This window comes from Drosophila melanogaster, chromosome X (genome assembly GCF_000001215.4).
Source record: "Drosophila melanogaster chromosome X".
Taxonomy (NCBI): Eukaryota; Metazoa; Arthropoda; class Insecta; order Diptera; family Drosophilidae; genus Drosophila; species Drosophila melanogaster.
In genome coordinates, this window is record NC_004354.4 from 12,631,165 (window position 1) to 12,653,555 (window position 22,391).

General features: G+C 40.8%; 1 protein-coding gene and 1 non-coding gene across 8 annotated transcripts; both read left to right on the forward strand.

Moving 5' to 3' along the window:
- Positions 1 to 440: 440 nt before the first annotated feature.
- On the forward strand, positions 441 to 22,278 carry Tomosyn. Of its 7 annotated transcripts, none has more exons than NM_132591.5 (24): positions 441 to 649; positions 2,749 to 2,793; positions 4,568 to 5,119; positions 5,375 to 5,472; positions 5,547 to 5,735; positions 5,887 to 6,021; positions 6,097 to 6,160; positions 6,274 to 6,481; positions 6,543 to 6,618; positions 6,855 to 7,009; positions 7,180 to 7,361; positions 7,429 to 7,911; positions 7,990 to 8,132; positions 9,498 to 9,675; positions 17,373 to 17,619; positions 19,946 to 20,062; positions 20,131 to 20,253; positions 20,315 to 20,434; positions 20,511 to 20,960; positions 21,077 to 21,185; positions 21,251 to 21,337; positions 21,405 to 21,500; positions 21,575 to 21,699; positions 21,783 to 22,278. In NM_132591.5, exons 3-24 carry the CDS (start codon positions 4,997 to 4,999, stop codon positions 22,037 to 22,039), a joined length of 3,765 nt encoding a protein of 1,254 aa, NP_572819.4. In that variant the 5' UTR covers positions 441 to 649; positions 2,749 to 2,793; positions 4,568 to 4,996; the 3' UTR covers positions 22,040 to 22,278. The 7 variants fall into 7 exon arrangements, with proteins under 7 accessions (NP_572819.4, NP_727628.3, NP_001162735.1 ...); NM_167328.4 differs by lacking the exon at positions 17,373 to 17,619 and adding an exon at positions 12,709 to 13,603 and having other exon boundaries at positions 2,754 to 2,793; NM_001169264.2 differs by lacking the exons at positions 2,749 to 2,793; positions 17,373 to 17,619 and adding an exon at positions 12,709 to 13,603.
- mir-970 (mir-970 stem loop) lies at positions 5,172 to 5,266 on the forward strand. The gene has a single exon (NR_047798.1). It is a non-coding gene; the product is annotated as a mir-970 precursor RNA (primary transcript).
- Positions 22,279 to 22,391: the final 113 nt, after the last annotated feature.

Genomic DNA, 22,391 nt, shown 5'->3' on the forward strand with positions numbered 1-22,391 from the left:
TTAAACATTGAATTATTAAATATATAGTAGTTATAAAAATCATAAAATATAGAGAGCACGCTCTAGGCCGGATAGAACGTATAAATCTATGTTGATAGTAACATTAATATCTAATCTTTAAATTTATAATTCAGGAATCACGGCATTCAGATAGTACTCAATATAGCGTTTATCAGCTTTTCGAATCAATTCCAATATTTATTTTATTTCCACCGGTGTAAATTAACCATTTTTCAATACAATGGCACGTTATATATGAATCTAATTAGGCAAGTAACTTAAAGGATTTTAATTAAAAGTTTCTAGATTTAATTTAATTTTACGGGGAATACCCTAAATAGCGAACGTGTAGAATATAGCTGTGCTGCTTTGGTCTCACTGCTAGAAAATATCGATAAGATTGATATCGATAATGCCCAAGCTTGCCGTTCATCGATGGCGCCCAGTCGTCGAAGTTTTCACAGCTCTAACAGTTGAGACAACATTTTGAGAAATTGTCGTTTGTTTTGTCGTGCTTTTTGTTTAAACATTGCGTTGTGTTTTTTGTTTATCGCCCCCGTGTCGATCTGATCTGATTCGGTTCGCCAATCCAATTGGATTGGGCAAGCGCCACAAACGTTCAACAGCGGAGTGAATCGCCATGAAACAGGTGGGCGGGGCTTAACGGTTTGCGGGGGGGTTGGTTGGTATTTAGTGGGTGGTTGTGTTGCGGAATGTGTTATTGTTGCTGTTGTTTTTGTTTTCGTTTTTTGTTTCTGCTGCTGCTGCGATGATGTTATGTCCCCTGCTTGTCAATGTGTTTCTCTCTGCATGTGTGTGTGTAAAATGCAAATTAGAATGACAACATGTTTGCATTTGCTGCTTTTCAATATCAACCATCACATCACCGTTAGGTTTTTGCTGCTGCTCCAGATGAATCATTTGAGCTCTCCCCCTCTCTCTTGCTCCCTTTCCCATGCAGATTCTTATCAGAGCAGCGAAAGTCAATGTTCTATCTTTATTGTTCTTGTTCTTGTTTTTGTTCTCTTGCCAACAAGTTTCTTATTGGACTACATTTACATTACCAACATGACGCAAGAGTTGCCAACCTCCCCCCCCCTCTGACCATGTCGTTCGGAGCTCCTTTTTATTGCCTACTTTGCTGAGTTATTGATAATGGGCTCTCGCACACAAGAAGGATAAAGCATAACGGCGCATAACTTATTACCATTACCATGCAAATTTCCATACGACCATTGTGTTTGTGTGTTAGAGCGAGAGGACCTATGAATTGTGAGAGTATGCCAGTATTTACATTTTAGCAGATTACACTTTTTAGTATGTACTCGCATGTGGGATTTATTACTTTGCTTTCTCAAAAAAAAAAAAGAAAAGAGAAAAGGCAATTTGGGGAGCTTCGCCTCCTAACAAGTATCGATTCCTGGTTAAAGCAAGGGAAAACCTCGGTCAGGGTTGCCAACGCATTGGGCTAACAATCCGAAATCAAAGCCAGCGACAACCATACGGACTCGTTGGTGCTTTGCATAACCATATAACCAGGATATTCAGGACGTGCCAGTGTGTTTCTGTGTGTGTGTGAGTGTTTGAATTGTGTGTGTGTGTGTACTCCTCCGTGTATGTATAACACGTGCCGTGGAAACTGCGCGGAAACGCTACCAGTTTCAGTTTTTCGCTGTAGAGCATTCGACGCGTTCGCACGCGTTGATTTTTTCCTAAATCCTAAAAAAGAACCCACAACCATTAAGCCAAAATCTATAAAAAAAAATTGCAAAACATCTCGAAACAAAAAGAAAATCTGTTCCAGATGTTTACGCCAAGTAAATCCAGAGGAAAAGCTACAATTTAAAAGAAAAAAATCGCTGTGTTGGTATGTGTGTGTGTGTGCTGCTCCTGCGCTGCCTCAACAAATTTTTCACTTGTATGTGTGTATGTGTGTGTAACTCGTGTCATGTGACCGCGCGCGCAAAACATTTTGCATTGTTTTTGCCCAAGCAGTTGCTGTAGTTGTTGTTGCAGGATATCCAGCGTGTACGCGAAAAACGTTTTTGGGGGCGAAATAGCGTAAGCCTGCGCAATAGTCGCTCACATGGCAGCTGGCCATACACACACATGCACACAAACGCAGGGATAAACAGGAGTTAGCCGAGATTTTTTTGTGCCATTAAAACGAGGGAAATTCAACGAAGAACGCCTTGAAGTAGGCTAAACAAAAAGCGGAGCAGCGATTGATTCCGTTACATTTCCAATCAGCATAAATTGCAAGCAGTGTGAGTGAGAGTCAGAGTGCCAGTGTGTGTGTGTGTGTACGTGTAATACTCACGCATATACTTACATACGTTGAGAATCCTAGAAAGCAGCATCGCCTGCTCCTTTTCGTTGGCGCTCTCGTTCTCAATTTTGCAGCAGCAGCAGCAGCAGCAGTAGAGACAGTAGAAGCAGTAAAAGCAGCAGCAGCAGCAGCTCAGTCGACAACTGACCAGCCAAGCACTAGCATATTTCCTATTGGCCCCTTGCAACAAAAAGCCCCGAAAATATATTGAAAATTTCACAAAAATGGTAGAAGCCAAAACTGTGAAAAACTAAAGCGAACGTCTTGAAGCCATTAAAAAAGCGCGCCTATTCAGTGAATGTGTGTGTGTGCGTGAGAATTGATGTGTAAAAAGAACAGTGTATTGAAATATCAATAAACTATCGATGATCCTTTGAAAATTAAGAAAAAAAATTTAATTTTTTTTTTGTATGTTCAAGTGAAGAAGCTGCAGGAGGAGCATAAGATGAAGATGTAGCTAACATGTGAGTAGCAACAAGCAGGGCCAAGCAGTGCCTATGTGTGTGAAAAATCTGTAAATCGAGGTTATCTATACACGCACACTCACATGAGCAGTGAGCAGAAGCGAGATAGAAGCTGCCGAACATACATACATATACATACACAGATTTCGGCAGCATCCAGCGACTCCATCTCGCTCGCACTCTCTCCCTGCCCAAACCCACTCGCATTCTCCTCTACTCTAAAGCAATGGCATTTTAATCATCATTAGGACGAGTGGAAGGGGGATAGCACACTGTCATTATCAACAGACACACATACACACACACAGTCACACCTCCTGTTGTCCTGCAGGCGCCACCCACCATATTGCTCTTTCTCTTTCCATCCCCCGCAACCCAGTTGCTCTGCAATGTTTGTTTGCGGGAATTAAATTTAAAGTATGCCAACGATTTGCTTGTCCTTCTCCACCCACTCTTCTTCGCTTTTTCGCCCCACTGTTGCGCGCATTTCGTCCTGGCGACCCATATGTGTATGTACATATGTATGTCCTTGTGTTCACGTGTATGTTTGTCAAAGCGTAAACAATTGCGAATAAAACAAGCTGCAAAAAAGGAAAAACGACAGCAAAAATAGCAACAAAAAGTAGCAAGAGAAATAATGAAACGAAAACAGAACAAGAATTCACACACAAAGAGAGAAATACAAAAAAAGGAATACCGTGTAGCAGTTGAACAACACACGACATTTGCAATGTGCGAGTGTGCGAAAAAATCGATTTGTGTGCCATCAAAAACTGCATATATAGGCAACCCATATTCCCATATATATCCGCCACCCCCTCATCCCCCGCAGCACAAACAACCTGCCCCCGTTGTGCAACATAATGTGGCAGCAACGATTTTCAATTAACATCAAACAATCGCTTAACGTTTAACATCCGCCATTGCAATCGCAATATCCCGTTATACAGATTGATTCTCTTTCATTCGCGCCATCCCTTTCGCACACCCAGCAGGCTCGGTGGGGGGGTGGAGGGTCAGGGTATAGGGATTTAGAGGGTAGGGAGCTTGGATGGCTCTTAATTAATCTACGTGTGCCATTGTCAAAAGGCTGAATAGAAATCAAGGTTTATGTAATCCGCCAGGCCAGGCGATACAAAAATGAAAAACAAAAGAAATCGAAGGGAGGGAAGCAAACAAAGCGAACGCAAAAAAAAAACGGTTTAATTCTAGCAATCCAGACTATACACAGCTGTTATCGATATCTAAATTGATATTTCCTCATTTCCGTTCCAAGAAATGCAAATCTTGCGACATCAAAACTTCCGGAAAAGCCATGAAAGGAAAAGGAAGCATATTTTCTATATGAACTGCTATTGAAATCATTTTCAAGCATGGTTTGTGATTTAGGTCGACTTTAAAATCAATAAATAAGTGTGTTAAATGTTTGCTCGTTAACATAAACATTCAATTTTGGAATATAATATCTTGAAGATTGAACAAAGGTGCCCGCAAGTATACAACAAAATAATAAAAAGCTGCAGTTTTGCATATTTTATACACTTTATAATTTATACTTTACTTACAAAGTGATTTTAAATCATCAGAGATTTGTGTATGCTCTTAAAAAAACATGGAATGAAACTTGACCAAAAATGTGTTGTGCGTGTAAGAGGACCTCGGGGAGCACTTAGGATACAGAACAGAGAGTAGAACATATTGTAATTGAAGCTTTCAACTTGTTTTCATCCGTTTTAATTAGATCTCCCATTTCCCATTCTCTCCCTCATTGCAGCAAATATTTCGACCACTGTTAACCTAGTTTCACATCTCAAAAATAAAACCAAACAACAAGGACGAACTCAGACCAGCACTGGCTCCTCTGTCTTCAATTACGCACAGCTCTACCAGTATCTAGAGAATAACGAGTAAAGGCTACCAAGGACTCGAGGGAAGAGAATCGCCTGGGGCAGAGGAAGAAGCCAATCCCCATACTTTTCGGTTCTCCTCGGACCAGAATCATCACCTCCCCCATCCCGACCCCGGCACTACCTTCCCGCTGAACCACATACACTCTGTCCACTATCCACTATTCGACACCACCACACTCTGTGCATCCAACTATTTGGCCAACCATTAATCCTTGGGCGAGACCAGAGCAGCCCCATCGCATAACTGTGGATAGCAGAGCAGCCGGAGCACGAGGACGACTCATGTTACAAAAATGAAAAAGTTCACATTCAAAGGAGTTCTAGATGGATTTCGACAAAGCGTTCAGCCCCAAGCCACACGACAGGAGCAGGAGATTCAGGAGCAACTCAAGGCCGATCACTTTACGTTAAAGAAAGTAAGTTAAAAACATACGATAAATGGGATACGAGTTGAAAGTGCCCATAATCGAAAGGCATCTGTTGCAGCTAGCGGGTGTTTTATTTGGTAGCTGTAATGATTTGAATCTATCATAAGACACACGCGGCTATAACCGTTGTCTAAGAGCTTCAAAATCGATAATAACAAACAATAAAAGTAGTAATTTATAATACTAAATCATACGAGTTAGCGTGATTAGTACGTTTGATCCAATTTCTTCTCTTTATCGCAGACCTTTCGCCATGGCTTTCCATACTCGCCCACATCCTTCGCCTTCGATCCAGTACAAAAGCTACTAGCGATTGGCGACAAATCGGGCTACATTCGCATGTAAGTGTGACTTGAATACAACGTTTTTCTCATTATTTATTAATCTCATCTTTCTATATATGAACTAATTGCAGTTTGGGACGACCTGGCGTCGATGCCCATGCCAAACACGAGGGCGAATCCGAGTGCGCCGTGCTCTTTGCCCAGTTCCTGGTCAACGAGGGCGCATTGGTCACCGTCACCGCCGATGACACCATTCACTTGTGGAGCATTCGCCAAAAGACACCGCGCATTGTGCAGAGTCTGAAGTTTCAGAGGGAGCGGTAAGTTCAAGTCCATTATGTTTGGTCTTATTATGGATATCACGATATCGTAATACTGCCGTCCATAAAACGGGTTATCAATTTGGCTAATTCTCAACATATTCCAACATATGTATATCCCCCGATGACATAATCTCCATCTCTCTTGCAGCGTGACTTGCATACACCTGCCTGTGGGCAGCAAATGGCTGTACGTGGGCACCGAGAAGGGAAACATACACGTTGTTCACATAGATACATTTGCACTTAGTGGTTATATTATTAACTGGAATAAAGCAATTGAAGTGTAAGTCCAATTACTCCCTTAGTGACCTAAACCGACCGCATTAAGTTCTAATCACGGGCTTAAACCAATTTGCAGGGTTAGAACTAGTCATCCAGGTGCTGTGATTGCGTTATGTGATAATCCATTGGATGCAAACAAGGTGAATACTTTGTTTCAATGAGGAAAATGCCTCAAGAAGATTTCACTCCCCTTAAACTTAATGCATATATTATATTATTATATTCGATGACTGATGAGATTCTTTCCGCACAGTTGCTTATTGCATTTGAGTGCGGGCTGCTTGTGCTGTGGGATCTGAAGGCGAAATGCGCTGAGCTGCGATGGCAGGCGGCCGAGGCCGTCAAGTCCCTGGCCTGGCACTACGAGGGCAAATATTTTGTGTCCTCGCACACGGATGGCTCCATTTGCTCCTGGCCCACGAAGCCGCAGGCTAAGCCGCAGTCGCAGGTCTGTCCGCATGGTAAGTTGCACAGTCATTATCCATATATAAATATATTTGATTCGATTTATGTATGCTTTAGCTAAAATCAACAAGGATGGCAATGCGGAGAAATGCAAGCCGATATATAAAGTTGACTTGAAGTCCAGCGCAACTGGGTGAGTAATAAGCACTGTCGAATCATTTGTTTACTACTATGCTTTATTTATATTACACGGAGATAGCTGAACAACCTAGGGCGTTATCTTTATTTTTGGAACAATAACCATAAAGCAATTTTACAATAATATTTCAACAATAAGAATCATTGCGCTGCCGGCGTGTCGATAAAACAAATGAATAATGATAACTTGACTCATTAAAAATTTATAATCTTTTAATTTGCCCGCCGCAGGGAAACCTTCACAATTTTCTCGGGCGGCATGCCCTCGGAGAAGGGCTCCAAGTCCAACTGCATCACGGTGATGGTGGGCAAGGCCACCACGGTGCTGGAGATGGAGCACGCCGTTTGCGATTTCATAACACTCTGCGAGAATCCCTGGCCCTGCGGTATGTTTTAAATAAGATAAGAACATTAAGATCGACAGAGCATATGTATAAGTCAACTGTGATTGTATTCTGCAGACTTGTTGGTATTTGTGTGATGTTATATATTATATATAAGATATATTGTATAATATGAAATAATTTACTTACTTGGTTTTTGTCTGCCTTTACAGAGACCCAGGAGCCGTATGCTATTGCCGTGCTGTTGCAATACGACTTAGTATTAATAGACTTATTAACACCCGGTTTTCCATGTTTTGAATCGCCTTATCCAATGGACTTACACGAATCACCTGTTACATGTTGCACATATTTAACCGATTGCCCATCGGATTTGGTTCCTGCTTTCTATTCAGTGAGTTTTACACGCACCCAATTTTCGTTAATATCCTTCAATTGATTCAATAATTCGTGTGCTTTAGGTTGGTCGCACAACGACAAGTAAAAAGAGCTGCTTCTCGGAGCGCGAATGGCCGATATCCGGTGGCGAGTGGTCGCCGGCGTCGTGCAGCTATTCGGAGATCGTGATCACCGGACACCAGGACGGCAGCCTCAAGTTCTGGGATTCCGGTGCCGGCACACTGCAGATCCTCTATAAGCTGAAGACAGCCAAGATGTTCGAGAAGCCGCGCTCCCACGTCGCCCACTCGCATCCGGAAAGCGACAATCCGCTGGCGGTGCACCTAATCTTCCTTTGCTCGGAATCGCGACGCCTGTGTGTGGCCGGCGCCATGGGACAGGTGATGCTCTTCAAGTTCCGCAAAGTGGAGTCCACGTCGGAGGTACTGGTGCTGGAGATACCCATACTCTATGAGAATTTTGATGACATTTATGGGACAAGTCCCGAGTGCGATTTTCTAACGGGCCATCAAGTGCAGAAGGCTGAGTCGAGTGATTCGGATAAGGTAATGATAACTTGTGCATGTTGTTCCTTCGCAAGTTCCCCGCTGATTTCTCGATATCCTACATCATATCTATTACAGACGGCCGAGTGTTCGCTAAAGGTGCGCAATGGGGCGCAACGCAAGCCGCCGGGCTTCCAGTCGCAGCTGGTCTGCCTCACCACCGGACCAAATCGCCGGAACGTGCAGGTCACCTCGCTGTGCATCAGCTCCAGTTATGGCCTGTAAGTAGCATAGCTGCTGCCACCCATCCAACCATCCAGCTAGCCAGCCAGCCAGCCAGCCAGCCAACCGTTCATCCCATTAATCCCATCATCCCCGAGACACTCGCTTCAATCCATCCGATCATCCATCCTGCAATCCATCTGCCCATCGATCCAGCCACACACGTACACACACCACCACCAAAAAGCCCCAAGCAGCTCCCAGCCGCCAACAATAACCAGCCCAGAGCAAAGCCACCCAACTACCCACCAGACAAAGGACACAGGAAAGCGGACTTAAAAGATACTAGCTCCCTGAACCCTGCCCAAAAAAAAAAAAAATTTACTTAGACCGTAGTCTAGTTTGTATTCGTAAATGCATGACGTTCTCTGAGAAAAGCGCCTGAGACGTAGCCGCGAACGCTCGACGAGTGTTCTAGCCTGCCCAAAAAACCTGATAACCCCTGCCACGCCCCCCCCCCCCCCAATTTCCACCTGCCTACGCCTCTGCCCCGCCCCCAAGGTGCACCGCTTTTGTTGAATTTGTTTGCGTTGTGTATTCCGTAGTATGCAACAGTTGCAAGCAGACCGAAAAAAAAACCAAATCAACGTCCCTTGGTAATTACAAGCACCTAAAGCAGAATTTCTGGACAGAATTGTGACCCATTGACCTCTTGTCTTTTCGGATCTAGAAACCGATTGCCCAAATCCAACGCCAGACTGGCATAAAAGCGACGTACTCATGACTGAAACCGAAACCCGGACGGATTCGTATTTTAGTGCCTGGTGTGTGCGCGTGTGTGAGAGTGATGATGCGCATCAAAATAATTCATTTGTCTTTCAGTTTTCGTTTTCAAGGGTTTCGTATTTGCGTTTCGGTATTTAATATTGTTTTTTGTTTTTCATTTTTTAATGTGATAATTTGCTTTCGAGTTTCGTTTACGTACTAGTGCTAATTAGTATTTTGGTATTTTTTTGAAATTTTTTTACTTTAGCTAAGCACTGTAGTTTGCTTTCGTATTTATTTTTCTTAAGCACTTTTCTTATGCTAATTTTTTAGTACTTTCTAAATATCTTAAATATTACAATACCATAATTTAATAGAGTAAAAAAAAATAGTAAAACTTAATTGCATAATATGTAGTACTTTCTGATGAGAAGTTTAAACTATTGAAATTTTTGGTACTTCAGACAGCTAATATATATATTTTTATTTATTTTTACTTATGTATTATGATTTTTTGTATTTGTATTACCTTGGTATACGTTGCATTATCTAAATTAAGTTATTATCCTGATGACGAATAGTTTCCTCGCATTTGTTTTGTGACGTTGATTTGTATGCAGTTGATTTTGGAAATATATATGAATATTTTCTGTTTTTAGAATGGCTTATGGTACCGAATATGGACTTGTCATAATTGATATAATCCAAAAAATTTGCCTATTGAGTGTTGCATGCCCCGATCTGTATGGCGCACATGATCCTTACTCGCGAACACCAAAAAGTCCAAAACGTATTGAAAACAAAGAGGAGCAAAGCCGATCGCCCAGCTCAGATCAGGTAAGTGCCCTCGCTCTCTCTCTCTCTCTTTCTCTCTCTCTCTCTCTCTGTCTGTCAGTCTCTCTGTCTCTCTCTGGCACCGAGACTAATTTTATAACCGAATCGCAGTGAACCGCGCGTACAAACATACACTCGAATCCATAACGAAAGTACACAGACAGACCATATAATTCAAATGCGCCATTGATTTGAATTGAAACACAGCCACACTAACAACACAGACACCGCAGATCATTTGAATTCGCAATTGATTTGAACTGAAACACAGCAACACTGAGAACACAGACAGACCGAAATGTATGCTATACTATTCACGCCGACCAACAAGTGCTCATTTGAAACATGTTACATACTCAATATTTTTCTAAACATCTTACATATACATATTTGAATTTTATATGCATACCGATATTTACTTATTACATAACGAACGAAATTTTAATTACGTATCACATACTAACAAATATACCAAATTGATATATACATTATATAATCTATATATATATATATTTAAACATACTCGTATGTATGAGCTAACTTTTAAAAATTGTAGCCAATGAAACTTTTGTTTTGGTTTGTGTTTTTTGTTTTCGTTTTCCCTTTAGTTAACCTATCGCTCTCCCTGTCTCGCTGTCACCTTATTGCATTTTTGTGGCATTTTTTTTATACCAATCTGATGGAATACCTCATAAGTACTTAGACCCCAGTCCATTTATATCTATATATTACACTCACCCACATGCAAGCAAGCAAGCAAATATAACCAAAATGTTTAGCTGAATATCTAAAAGGATATGAAACTGTAGCTTTAGTTTAGCTTGGTAGTTGCTATCAAGTATTTTTTCGATGTACTATAGCTAGCCCTTTTTTACAGCGAATAACTAACCATCCCTCTCTAACTGAAGATCACACTGATATAGTTTTCTCTTTATTGAACACCCAACTAACGATATCGATCCCCGAATTGGCTAATGGCTATTTAATACTTCGGTTACCTTAAATTTGGTATTTTATGGTCAAGTACAATAAAATGTGGCCATCCTTTTCTCTTTCCTATCTCTATCTCTGTCTCCGCTTTCAAGCTTATATATATCTATCTCTGTCTCTAAGCTAAAGTACTAAATGCAGCATGGTAAAAATCATATTAACGTATTGGTTTCAGTTTTGTTTGGTTTTTTTTTTTTGTGTTTTGCACGAAGCTTGCCTACGATATGATGGAAATTTTATTTGATTTGGATGGATTGGATTGGTGTCTTTTCTGTTTTGATTGCCACGCTAAAGACCATCGCATAGACACGATTGATCGCTTTGATTGTTGTACATGTACATGTGTGGTATGATGCGATATGATTCGATGCCGATACGATCCTATTTCATTCGATTATCTTTGATTCGATTCAGGTCGATTTCGAGTCGGTTCGATTTGAGTTGATTTGATCTGAGTTTTGCCTGAAAAATAAGTGCCTAGCGAACACCCAAGAAACAATTACAATCGAAACAACATGAACAACAGCGACAACATAAATATGTTTCTCCCCCCCTCTCTCTCTCTCTCTCTGCCTCTATGTCTGTCTCTCTTTCTCTGTGTTTGTGTATCAACTTATTGATTGAATAATTGATGAAAAAAGTGTATGTGTGTGATCGTTTTACTTTGTCACCTCTCCTTCAGAACACCTTATGTAACATAACCAACAATCAAACCACCCACCACCACCAATGCAGCTAACAAATTATTCAATTATTTGATATACATATTTATAACCTAATTCGAATTGATAATTGATCGTAGTTCATTTTATTACATTTTAAATTCTAAATCTAAGCATATCTGAAACAAATTAAATCGTTGTATTGCCTGTGCGTGTGTGTGTTTGTGTTTGAGTTTTGCCAATGCGTATGTGAATGTGTGTGTGGTGTACACACTCACTCCTAGCATCAAACTGTTATACGCCTAAAGTATATCAGCTAACTAAGTCGTTGCCTAAAGTTAAACCCCTATCCGATGTTTGTTAATCCACAAGAAAACCAAACGAATCCATAACAAGTTTAAATTGTAAATTGTTGATACAATATTCCCCCAGTCCCCCCCCCCCCTTAGCAACCCAATAACCCCGTTTAAGCTCTGTTTATCCTTGTAAAAAAAAAAAAAAAAAAGTACACCCCCAACATACTCCAAAGAAAAACTGGAGCAAACCCAAAAAGGCAAATAAGCAGCAACAAGAATGCGCAGCTTCCAACCCCCAAAAATGGCATAAATATGTATTTATATGGGTGAAAACTGCGAAATGCCATTGCAAAAGCATGCCAAAAATTTATAATCCATCCTCTTTCATTCACTAATTTTTCACTTTTCCGCTTTTCGTGACCTACTTCAATTTGCTGTATTTATACACCCTCAATGGAAAACTTGTGCATTACAAATTATTTGAGATTTATTTCTATGAAATTCAGTAAATATTTATCAATATTTAGAGTTGGCGCCCGAAGAGAAATTGGCAGGAACTATTCCGTTTGAGAGTCCAAGATTTTTTTTTTAGAAACACATGGTTGCATTGAAAGGCAGCCAATGTAAATACTAACAATGTCATAAAGCATCATGTATAAACTATATTCTAATAATATTATGGGAATTAGAAAGATTCAATTTTATTCAAATAGCCCCTTGTCATTAAGAATCATAATATTGTACCATATTTTCTTACGTATTTTCACCTCACTTTTCGCCTTTACTTGTTGCTGCTATATTTTTGCATCTTTGGGCTTGCTGATCAAAGAGAAGAGAACAAATTAAACAGAAACCAAAACAAAAACCTACAAAAAACAAAAAAACAAAAATAACCCAGTAACCCAAAAAACAAAAACAAAAATTAATTAGTGAATGTTAACCCCTTAATCTCCATGAAGTCCTCTAAAATCCCATGTCCGTCGATACCGACCACTACTACTTTTCTTATTGTTGCCTAAACGAACAGAAAGAAAAACGAAAATTAAAACTCTGCACCCTACCCCTCAAAAATCCCGATCTTCATCTAGCTGAACGACACGACCAGTCCGGATAGTCCGTCTCTCGAATTTGTACCGGAGGCTGGCGAAACATCGGCCCACGATGGCGTGGCGACGGCAACTAGCTCACGTCCCAGTTCACCGGACCCGGTGGTGAACAGTGCTCGTGAAACGCTGCTCAGCGGATCGGCAGCGGCAACGGCGGCTGCGGCAGCATCGGCGGCTGTCATGATGGCCAAGAGTCCCCAGCGGGATGATGCAGCTCCCAAGGAGCTGCAGGACAGACGAAAGTCCATGTCCTGGAAAACGTTCAATTTGAAGCGTCAATTATCGAAAGTCAATATGAAGATCGGCGGCCTGAATGTCAATACCGATATGGAGTCGCTAAAGAATAGCTCCATTTTCTACACGCCCAAGGAGGTGTCACCGGAGGCTGCTACGCCACCGGCAACAGAAGAGGAGGCAACGCCGGAGGGCAAGGAGGACGAGTCCCTGGATGATGGCGAAATGGCGACCAACGCGGGAGCAGCAGCAGCTGCATCACCATCGCCGGCAGTTCGTGGCAAATTTCGCTCATCCACCACGGATTCACCTGATGAGGGCGCCAGCAGTAGCATTGCCAGCGGCATTCGTCGTGTGGACTTTGAACAGCCGGCTGGGGTCGAGGTGGAGCGACCAAACAACCTGCCACTGGCGGATGCACCAGCTCCACTGAAGCCCGCCCGTCAAAAGTTCAAGGAAAAGTCGCGCGATCAGCGACTTTTATCCGTTCCGAACATTAAGTATCAGCCGCGAGATTCGCGTGGCGGTGCTCGGAACCTCAAGAATGATGTCTCACCGCTGATGGGCGGTGGTGGCGGTGGAGGAGGCGTTGTTGGTGCCAGCAGCGGCATTGGTGGAAGCGTCGCTGGAGGCAAGAAGATACGTAAGTATGGCCCCAGCGAAAGGATCATCCTCCATCTTATCCAAAATAACAAATCAAAAGAACGCTTTAAGCCGAAAGTTTAACCCCCTTAACTATAAAAAAAAAAAAGAAATTTTATGTGCAGAGCGAGCGAGCGAGTTCTTTCCTGAGTGGTCGCAAGGCAGGCAGACAGATTGTAAATCACGAATCCCCGAATCGGATACGAAATTTCGTCCTCGTTATTGAGATTTTACTGCGTTTATGTGAGGGTGTTCTGTGGATTCTGTGTATTAATGTTATAGAACTTATCTGTGTTCGAAGTTTTTAGTTAAGGTGACCGAAAATATTCTTTTCCAGAGACTGCATGCCAATATTAAGAAGACTTTGAAACGTATAGTTAATCGATCCAACAAGATCAAACTAAATAATACCATTGAGAAACGCATAAACGCAGTACATCCGCTCTCGACGTCGCAAGTGATCCTTCTCTTCGTTTCTCTAAACCCTTTCTCCCACCCAGTCTCCCCTCTCTCTCACCGTTTCTCTCCTCCTCGAACATCGGCGTTCTGTCGTCGTTTCTGTTTGGGTTTTTCACTTTTCTCGTTTCAGTTTTGTGTTGTGCCTTTGCTTTGCGTTGCTTTTAGTTGCTGCAAGCTGTAGAAAATAGCATAAACAAATGAGATACTACTGTATACTTAGCACCCCTGCTCCTTTGTCCAAGCGCCTGTTTCCAAAAAACCCTGACCCTATCAATAGCGCAGCTAGAGATGTGCATATTCCAATACCGGATATAGAGATGAGAACCGAACGATAATCAAAATTCCGATGATGCTTTATTTTGTTGATTTTTGAAACGGAAACAAAAACCAAAATTGCATTTTGTGTATAGAGCATACTTTGTAGAGAGTTAGCTAATTTAAACAACAACCAAAATCAAGTAAAACGTGACAATAAAAAATAATGATGTAAAAAACAATACAAAATAATACACTTGAGAAACAATGTGATGCGACAACAACAGCAACTAACAAACAAAATCACATACGCACCCAACCTAAACAATTACAACAACTATGTAGAAAACAAAAACTTTACAAAAAGTACAAATTTTTGCCAAAAATTTCTTATCTATGCTTCTTCTTCTCCTCAATACCTAGGCAACGGATGCAGAAGAGCTGCAATACAACTGCCTGTATGTGATTGTGTGGAAGTTCTTTGGTAAATCATTTAACAACCACCACCACCATCATCACTACCACTACTCACCAGTCACTTAAAACAAAACACACAAGAACAACAACCACTAACAAGCACCATCACACCCACATACAACATGTAACTATAAAGCTCTGAAATTACTTACTACTTAGTATGCAAGAAAACACGATATATTTATACAATTTAAGCTAAGAGATCAATGTAAAGCGGGTGCTGTATGTCAAACAGAAAACACCACACATCACAGTTTCACACATCACCACAATTCACTAAACAACACTCTAAACACCACACTCTATGTATGCAATGTGCAAAAAGAAAGTGCATTTTAAAAAATATTATCCAAAATCGAAAACCTCAAAAACGAAATGTTGATCGTTGTACGTTGGCCACTGTGACCTGTGTTAGTTTGTAAGTTCACCACTCGAACGCACACCACACACACAGCCAAAGACACTGATAGAAAATTCCGTAAGCATTTCAAGAAGGTTACACTTAATTGCCGTCTGATCTGTTTTCTGGTTGCAATTTGTTGATCGAAGCCAATTTGAACTCATCGTGCTGACAAAGTTTGTTAGAGAGCTCAAGCTCAAATGTTGTGCTCCCATCGATGATTTCGGTCCCAATTCTTGGTCTCCCCAATGTTCCAATGCCCCTGGTTGTCTTTTTCTGCTAACGATGGCCCTAATTCTTGCTATCGATAACTTACGTTACGATTTTTACGATTTTTTTCTACGTTCATATCCAAATAATAATCGTTTCTATTTTTCCATTGAATGTGTGTTTTGGCTATCGATAAGCAAATTTACCGTTGCCTTTATTTTCATTTTCGATTTTGCTTAGCGCTTTGCCCAACCTCACAATATCTCACTTGTACATATCTACAATAACAACCAAAACAAGATTGTTGCAAAACCGATGAAGAGAAATCATTTAACTAAGCTACAACACATATATATATATATATATATATATATATATATATATATATATGTATATATATGTATATATGTATATATATGTATATGTATATATACATAACTAAAAACTTTTATATCGACTATTCATATGTAATAACAGCTAATATATACGCCCGCATAGCCACGTGTCTACCTCTCGCTCTAACCCGAGACCCACCAACGTTTATTCGCTCTATATACATATCTGTCTAATCTCTCTCTCTCTCTCTCTTTCTGCTCGCTCGTATTTTTTGTACTTACATCTCAAATCATATCATATGTTTTTCCAAAGTATTTTAATCAAATGTTATTCTTGCTATGATCACCTTAATAATTATAATCGTGTTCTCGTGTTTTAATTGTATCCTATGTTTATCACTGTCAATCAATGTCACCCACCCACCACCACTGCAACGACGCCTCCGTTTCTCGCTGTGTACTCGTATTTGTGTTGTAATCGAATACTCGATTATTCGATAACTTGTTAAAGGAATATTAAATGTTAACACATATAACTTGCACTGATTACCGACATCAAATTGTCATCCAACGCTTTTGTATTTGTCACATCTCAATTAAAAAACCCTACCTCTTGTTTGTTATGCACCATTAAAAGAACCGATTAACGACAAACGATTCACGATCAGCGGACAACACTGTAAATTGATCAAACTACAGTGATCGCTTGCTAGTGAGGACGAATTACACTAATTTTTTTAATTTTATTTTATTTAAATACACTCATGCTTATGTATCTTTAATTTTTCTTACCTAGAAAAGCTTTGTGTCAAATAAGAAACGAGTTAAAAAGACTGATTTTCTAATTAAATGGAAAAGTAAGTTTTTGATTTCAATATAATTTCAACACCAACAGCTTTAAAATCAACGGCGTAAAACAAGTTTTATTTACATACATACTTCAATGCTTTTAATTAAAAAAAAAAGTTTTGTTTGGTTTGAAAAACAAATTGGTTTTATGAAACACATTTTTTGTGATTAATTAGAAAGGCGTTGAATTCTGTAGAATGGTTGACAATTGTTTAAACTCATGAGATCAAAACATTTTTGTTGGGAATAAGAAAAAATGCATAGAAATCGGGATATAAAATCTAAAGTGCACTACAAACATATAGGCTAAAAATGAAACTTCACAACAACAAAGTAAAAATTAGATTTAGTTGATTAACTAACTTTAAAAGTTAGCCAGCGCCTTCACTGTACATAAAAGCTCACTGAAATTTGTCTTTGTTTGCACACTAGTTTTGCTAACCCTTTTGTTGAGTGTCTCTGAAAAGTATGCAACACTCTCATCACCAACGCGCACACCAACACAGATTACACCTACACAACCACACCCACTCGGCACAAAAATAGAACAACAGAGAAATTGCAAAAAAAAAAACGAAAACAAAACTCGAAAAAGTAACCAAACCAACGAAATGTGAAAGAGATGGCCATTCAATCATTTAGTGCATTTATCTCTCTGTCTCTCTCTCTCTCTGTCTTCCTCTCTATCTATCTCTCTCTATCTCTGACTATGTGTGTGAATCTCTCTATCTCTCTCTCCCATGTCTCCCACAATTATTGTTTATGTATATTTTGCAATTGCTCAGATCAACGGCAGCGGAGTTGCAACTGCAGCACCGCAGCAGCAACAGCAGCAGCAGCAACAGTTGCAGCAATCACAGCAACAACAGCAGCAGCAGCTACAGCAGCAACAGCAGCAGCAGCAACAACAACAGCAGCAGCAGCAACAACAACAACAATCGTTAGGTGGTGATCCTGGTGATCATGCAACATCGACGTCAGCGGGAGCAGCAACATTGGCGGGATCCTCCATTTACGGTGCAGATGATGCAGGTGCGGGTGTTGCTAGTGGCGGTGTTGGTGTTGGTGGTATTAGCAGTGCGATTAGCGGTGGATTTGGTGGTGCGGCTGAGCCGCAACAGCAGCAACAGGTGTCGCAACAGTTGCATCAATTACAGCAACTACAGCAGCAATCGCAGCAGCAGCAGCAATCGTTTGAGGCGTCTTGTGATCCATGGGGCGGCGAGTGCGGCGGTGGTGGTGCTGGCGGCAGCGGCGGCGGCGGTGGTGCAAGCGGTGGTGGTGGTGCTAGCGGTGCAGGTGCGCAACAACATCAATATCAGCATCCGCATCCGTATCCGCATCCGCATCCGTATCCGCATCAAACATCCGTTATACAGCAACAGCAGTCAGTGACATCGTACGAATCCCTAAAAAAGTCCAAATCACAAGGTGGGAGCACAACAGAGCACTACAGTAAACAACAGCTAACAGCAACCACTACAACAACTACAACAACAACAATAGCAACCAAATATAACAGCAAGCAATACAAGCAACAACAACAGCAAAACAACAACCTAAACAGCAACCAACCAAATAATCAGATTGCACCTCTAGTCATGAAAAAAAAAAACAATTCGCATATTTTTTTTTACCAGTATACCACGCACACACACACGAACACACACTTTAAGTGCAGTTGAACTTCTCTATCGCGACCAACGAGTGTTTTTGACAGAGTAGCATATATATGCGTATATGCGGGCAATAGTCTGCAATGCAATGGCAGTTTAGAAGTTCGACTGTGTCTCTGTCTGTCTCTTTCTTTTTCGCGCACACACACGGTCACACCGCATACGCACACAACCAAGCAAACGCACACGCACGCACACACGCACACATGAATATGGACAGCAGACGATGCACGTTGCTTGTGGCCCCGCCCCCTTTCTCTGTATATGTGCGTGTCTGTCTGCGTATTTTGGTGTGTATGTGTGTGTGCGTGTTAAATTTGAAATTTTTGGAAAATTATTGGTATATTCCGTTTTGATTATATTTATGTTTCAGTATATATATATATATACATTTGTTTCATGGGGTTTTTGTGAGGGGGGGCGATGGCTGGAGCTGTCTGTCTCTTTTTCTCGCTCGTTCGCTCGCTCGCTCGCTCGCTCTCTATTTCTCTCTCTCTCTCTCTCTCTCTGTCTTTCTCTAGCCCTAGAAAACAATCTAGTTATAACAGTGCATATGAATATGTTCTCTCGATCTGTCTCGCTCGCTCGTTCGCTCTCTGCTCGCTGTCTCTTTTTTCCTTACTCTTACTATCTCACTTTATCCTTTACCTCTTGCTACTGTCTCCAACTATGTCTGTCTCTTTCGCTCTGTGACACTTTCTCTCTCTATATTCTCTCTCGGTATTTGTTCTTGCATTTGAAACCGAATAACTAAACGAAGAATAAGACTTACCGGATTTCTATAAAGATACATTTGGAAAAGAGTACAACAAGATCTGATTTTGTATTGGCAAAAAAAAAATATTTAACTTACGCATAGTCCTCACACACATGCACACTAACACACCCACACACACATCCATACAATAACGCCTAGCTAAGCACACATGCAAGCAACTTTCACTCGTACTTTTTTTTTGAGATTTTTTTTTTCTTTTACCTAGTCAACGCGCCTGCTGCTTTCAAAATTGCACTCACAGCCAGAAAGTTAGAAAACTCCGTGGAAAACTTACTCGGAAAATAGTACAAAAACAATAAATATTACAAAATAACAGTCGCTCGCAGTTACAGATATAATGTCTTCCATTCTTTAAAACGAACATTCCTTAATCGCTGAAGAATGGCTCAAAAAGTTTTAAATGTAAACTGAAAACGTAACCTTTTTATTATTTAATATTTGAAACACTTAAATTCTGCGAGCGACTGAAAACCACATTAACAAACACATTCACATGGAAAGCACACAGATCAATTAACAACCATTAGGCAGCCTAGCGGTACTTTAGTGTTGTGCAGCTCAAAAAAAAAAGCATAAAAAAACTTAGCGCAAAATCGCAATTGCAATTAGATAATAAAGAAAATTCGATTAAATATCTAAGCAATAGTTTTGCCTACTACCGCCCGCCGCTTTTACTCCTCTCTCTCTCTCTATCTATCTATCTATCTCTATCTCTCTTTATCACTCTATCTCTCTCTATTTCTGTATCCGCCTGTTTCTTTTCACAATATTTATGAACGTATGTAACGATTTTAATGTAACTCGTTTATTTATCTCTTTCTTCTATCTATGGCATACAATCCATCAAAAACAAAAAACCAAAATCACTTTCTGATTCCCAAAACCAAACCCGAATAAATTACAGATAAATTGGATGGAACTTTCTCAAGATCCAGATCATCGTCAATGTCCAGCATTGATATGTCTTCCTCTGAATCTGTTACCTGTTTAGCTTTTATCGAGAGTTATGCAAAACGAAATGGTAAGACTGATCGGTGATTAGATTATATCTTAACATCTATACATATATTTAACATTGTTTTTACTTAGATATTTTGACACTTGTTCCTACTTTGTGGATTGGAACTAGTTTCGGTTCGATACTGACATTGTTCATCACCATGCCCGAGCGAGATGTGCGCAAATCTCAGCCAGTATTGATAACAATAAATGGTAAGTGATAAAGCCACGCACATAAATGAAAACCTTTTTAAATATCTTCTCCTTTTTTCAGGTGGCCCCGTGGTACGACTCAAAGGATCCATAACTTCCATGTCTTTTTTAGACTCATACGGTTCGATCATACCCTATACGTTTGAGACCTGGCGTGACGAGAAGAGGGACAACAAAGATCGTAAGCATCTCGACTTCATACCACATTGATCTGATGCCCCCGACTAATCCACATATATATCCAATATGATTTCAAGGCACACCAACAAAGAGCAGCAGCCGCACCAGTCCCACATTCACACCGACAACTGCCAATACATTATCAAACACTTCGGTCGCGGGTGGTGCGTCCGCAGGCGGAGGAGCTGGCGGCGGTGGTGGTGCCGGCGGTGGTGCGGCCAGCGGTGGCGCAGCCGCAGGAGGGCCAGCCGGCGGTGGTGCCGGAGCAGGATCGGCGGCTGGAGCGGCCGGCGGCGTTGGAAGCGGTGTAACCAGCGGCGGGGGGATGAGCAGCAGCAGCGCCAGCAGCAGCGGCATCAGCGGAAGTGTGAGCACCGGCCTGGAAACTCTCACCGATCGACAATACATCGTTATCGCAAGCGAGAAGCAAACAAAAGTCTTCGATGTCGCCAACCAGTGCTGCATCAACCGCATACAATTATCGGAAATGGATTTTGCAGTCAAGGCAGAAACTATCACGATGAAAGGTGACTTTCACTTTGTTTTATTTTCATTTTATTAGTGGAGCAAGAAAGTCATAATTTGTTGTAATTAGTGCAATTGATTGTAATTAATACATATATCAACGTTCCCTTCATTCCAGATGGCTCTTGCTTAGCAACCTATCTTTCGAATGGCCATCTAATGGTACATAGTCTTCCTAGTCTAAAACTGTTATTGGATACTGATTTCTTACCACTTATGGAACTAAGGTGAGCCGTACACTTATAAGGTACTCTTAGCATTTTTACAACTAATGGTTCTATCGTCTATTTAGTTTTCAAACAAAATGTAAACAGGGAATTGTGGATCCAATGCTTTCGATATGGGGTCAACAGATCATTGTTCATGAAGATACAACTCAGTAAGTCCTAAGCTAAAATATATATTTTTATTTCCAACTTTTACTAATCTTGTTCCATTATCCACAGAATATCAAAAATATTTTGCTTTAGTCATAAAGGTCATGGATTGTACATGGCATCGCCCACCGAAATTCAAAAATTCACGATATCATCGGAATTTTGGTAAACCAAAACAAACATAATTCATTGTACTTTAAACATTGCATATTAATTTGTAATTCTTTCCCTTATTCAAGTCAATTTATTTTGGAGATGATGGGTGAACTATATACGGTACACGAAATGCCCGAACAGCCGAAGGAGGGTTTCTTCAAGGGTCTATTTGGTGGTGGCGCCAAACTCCTGGATCGCGAGGAGCTATGTGAGTAGATCTGCATCAGATCTGCATGTCGTTACCATCGATCATTTCAATAATCCGTACAATTCCTATCCCTATCCTTGCAGTTGGCGAGCAGAGCGGGAAACCGAATCGATCGGTGGCACGGCACATACCCGGCCCCAATTTGGAGCAGCTCGGCCAGAGGGCTTCCACCGCCGCATCGGAGATCAGCCGGGCGCACCAGCTGGCCATGGAGCGCGGCGAGAAGCTAAATTTGCTGGAGGAGCGCGCCGAGCGCATGGCCAACACTGCTCAAGATTTCAGCGGCACTGCGCATCAATTAATGCTTAAATATAAAGACAAGAAGTGGTATCAGTTGTAAAATATCTATTTTAGGAGCCAATTCTACCACAGTTATTGTAATATTGCTTTTATAACACTTTCTACTACATTACGAGTAAAGTACACTTATTTAATTTCTGTTTTCAAGTCGTCACGTTATTTACAAAAACCGAAAACCAACAAAAAAAAACAACAAAAACCGAAAATTCACAAAAACAAAAAAACTGAAAGAGAAAACCCAACCAAAAAAAAACTGTTTTTAATAAAAATATATAGACCAAAAAACAGGCACTGTGGAGTCTTAATGTATTCATGAATATTGTGGGTTATTAAAGTATTTTTAATTTGATTTCTTTGTTTCACATGTTTTATACGCTCGAACAAAGTGGGTG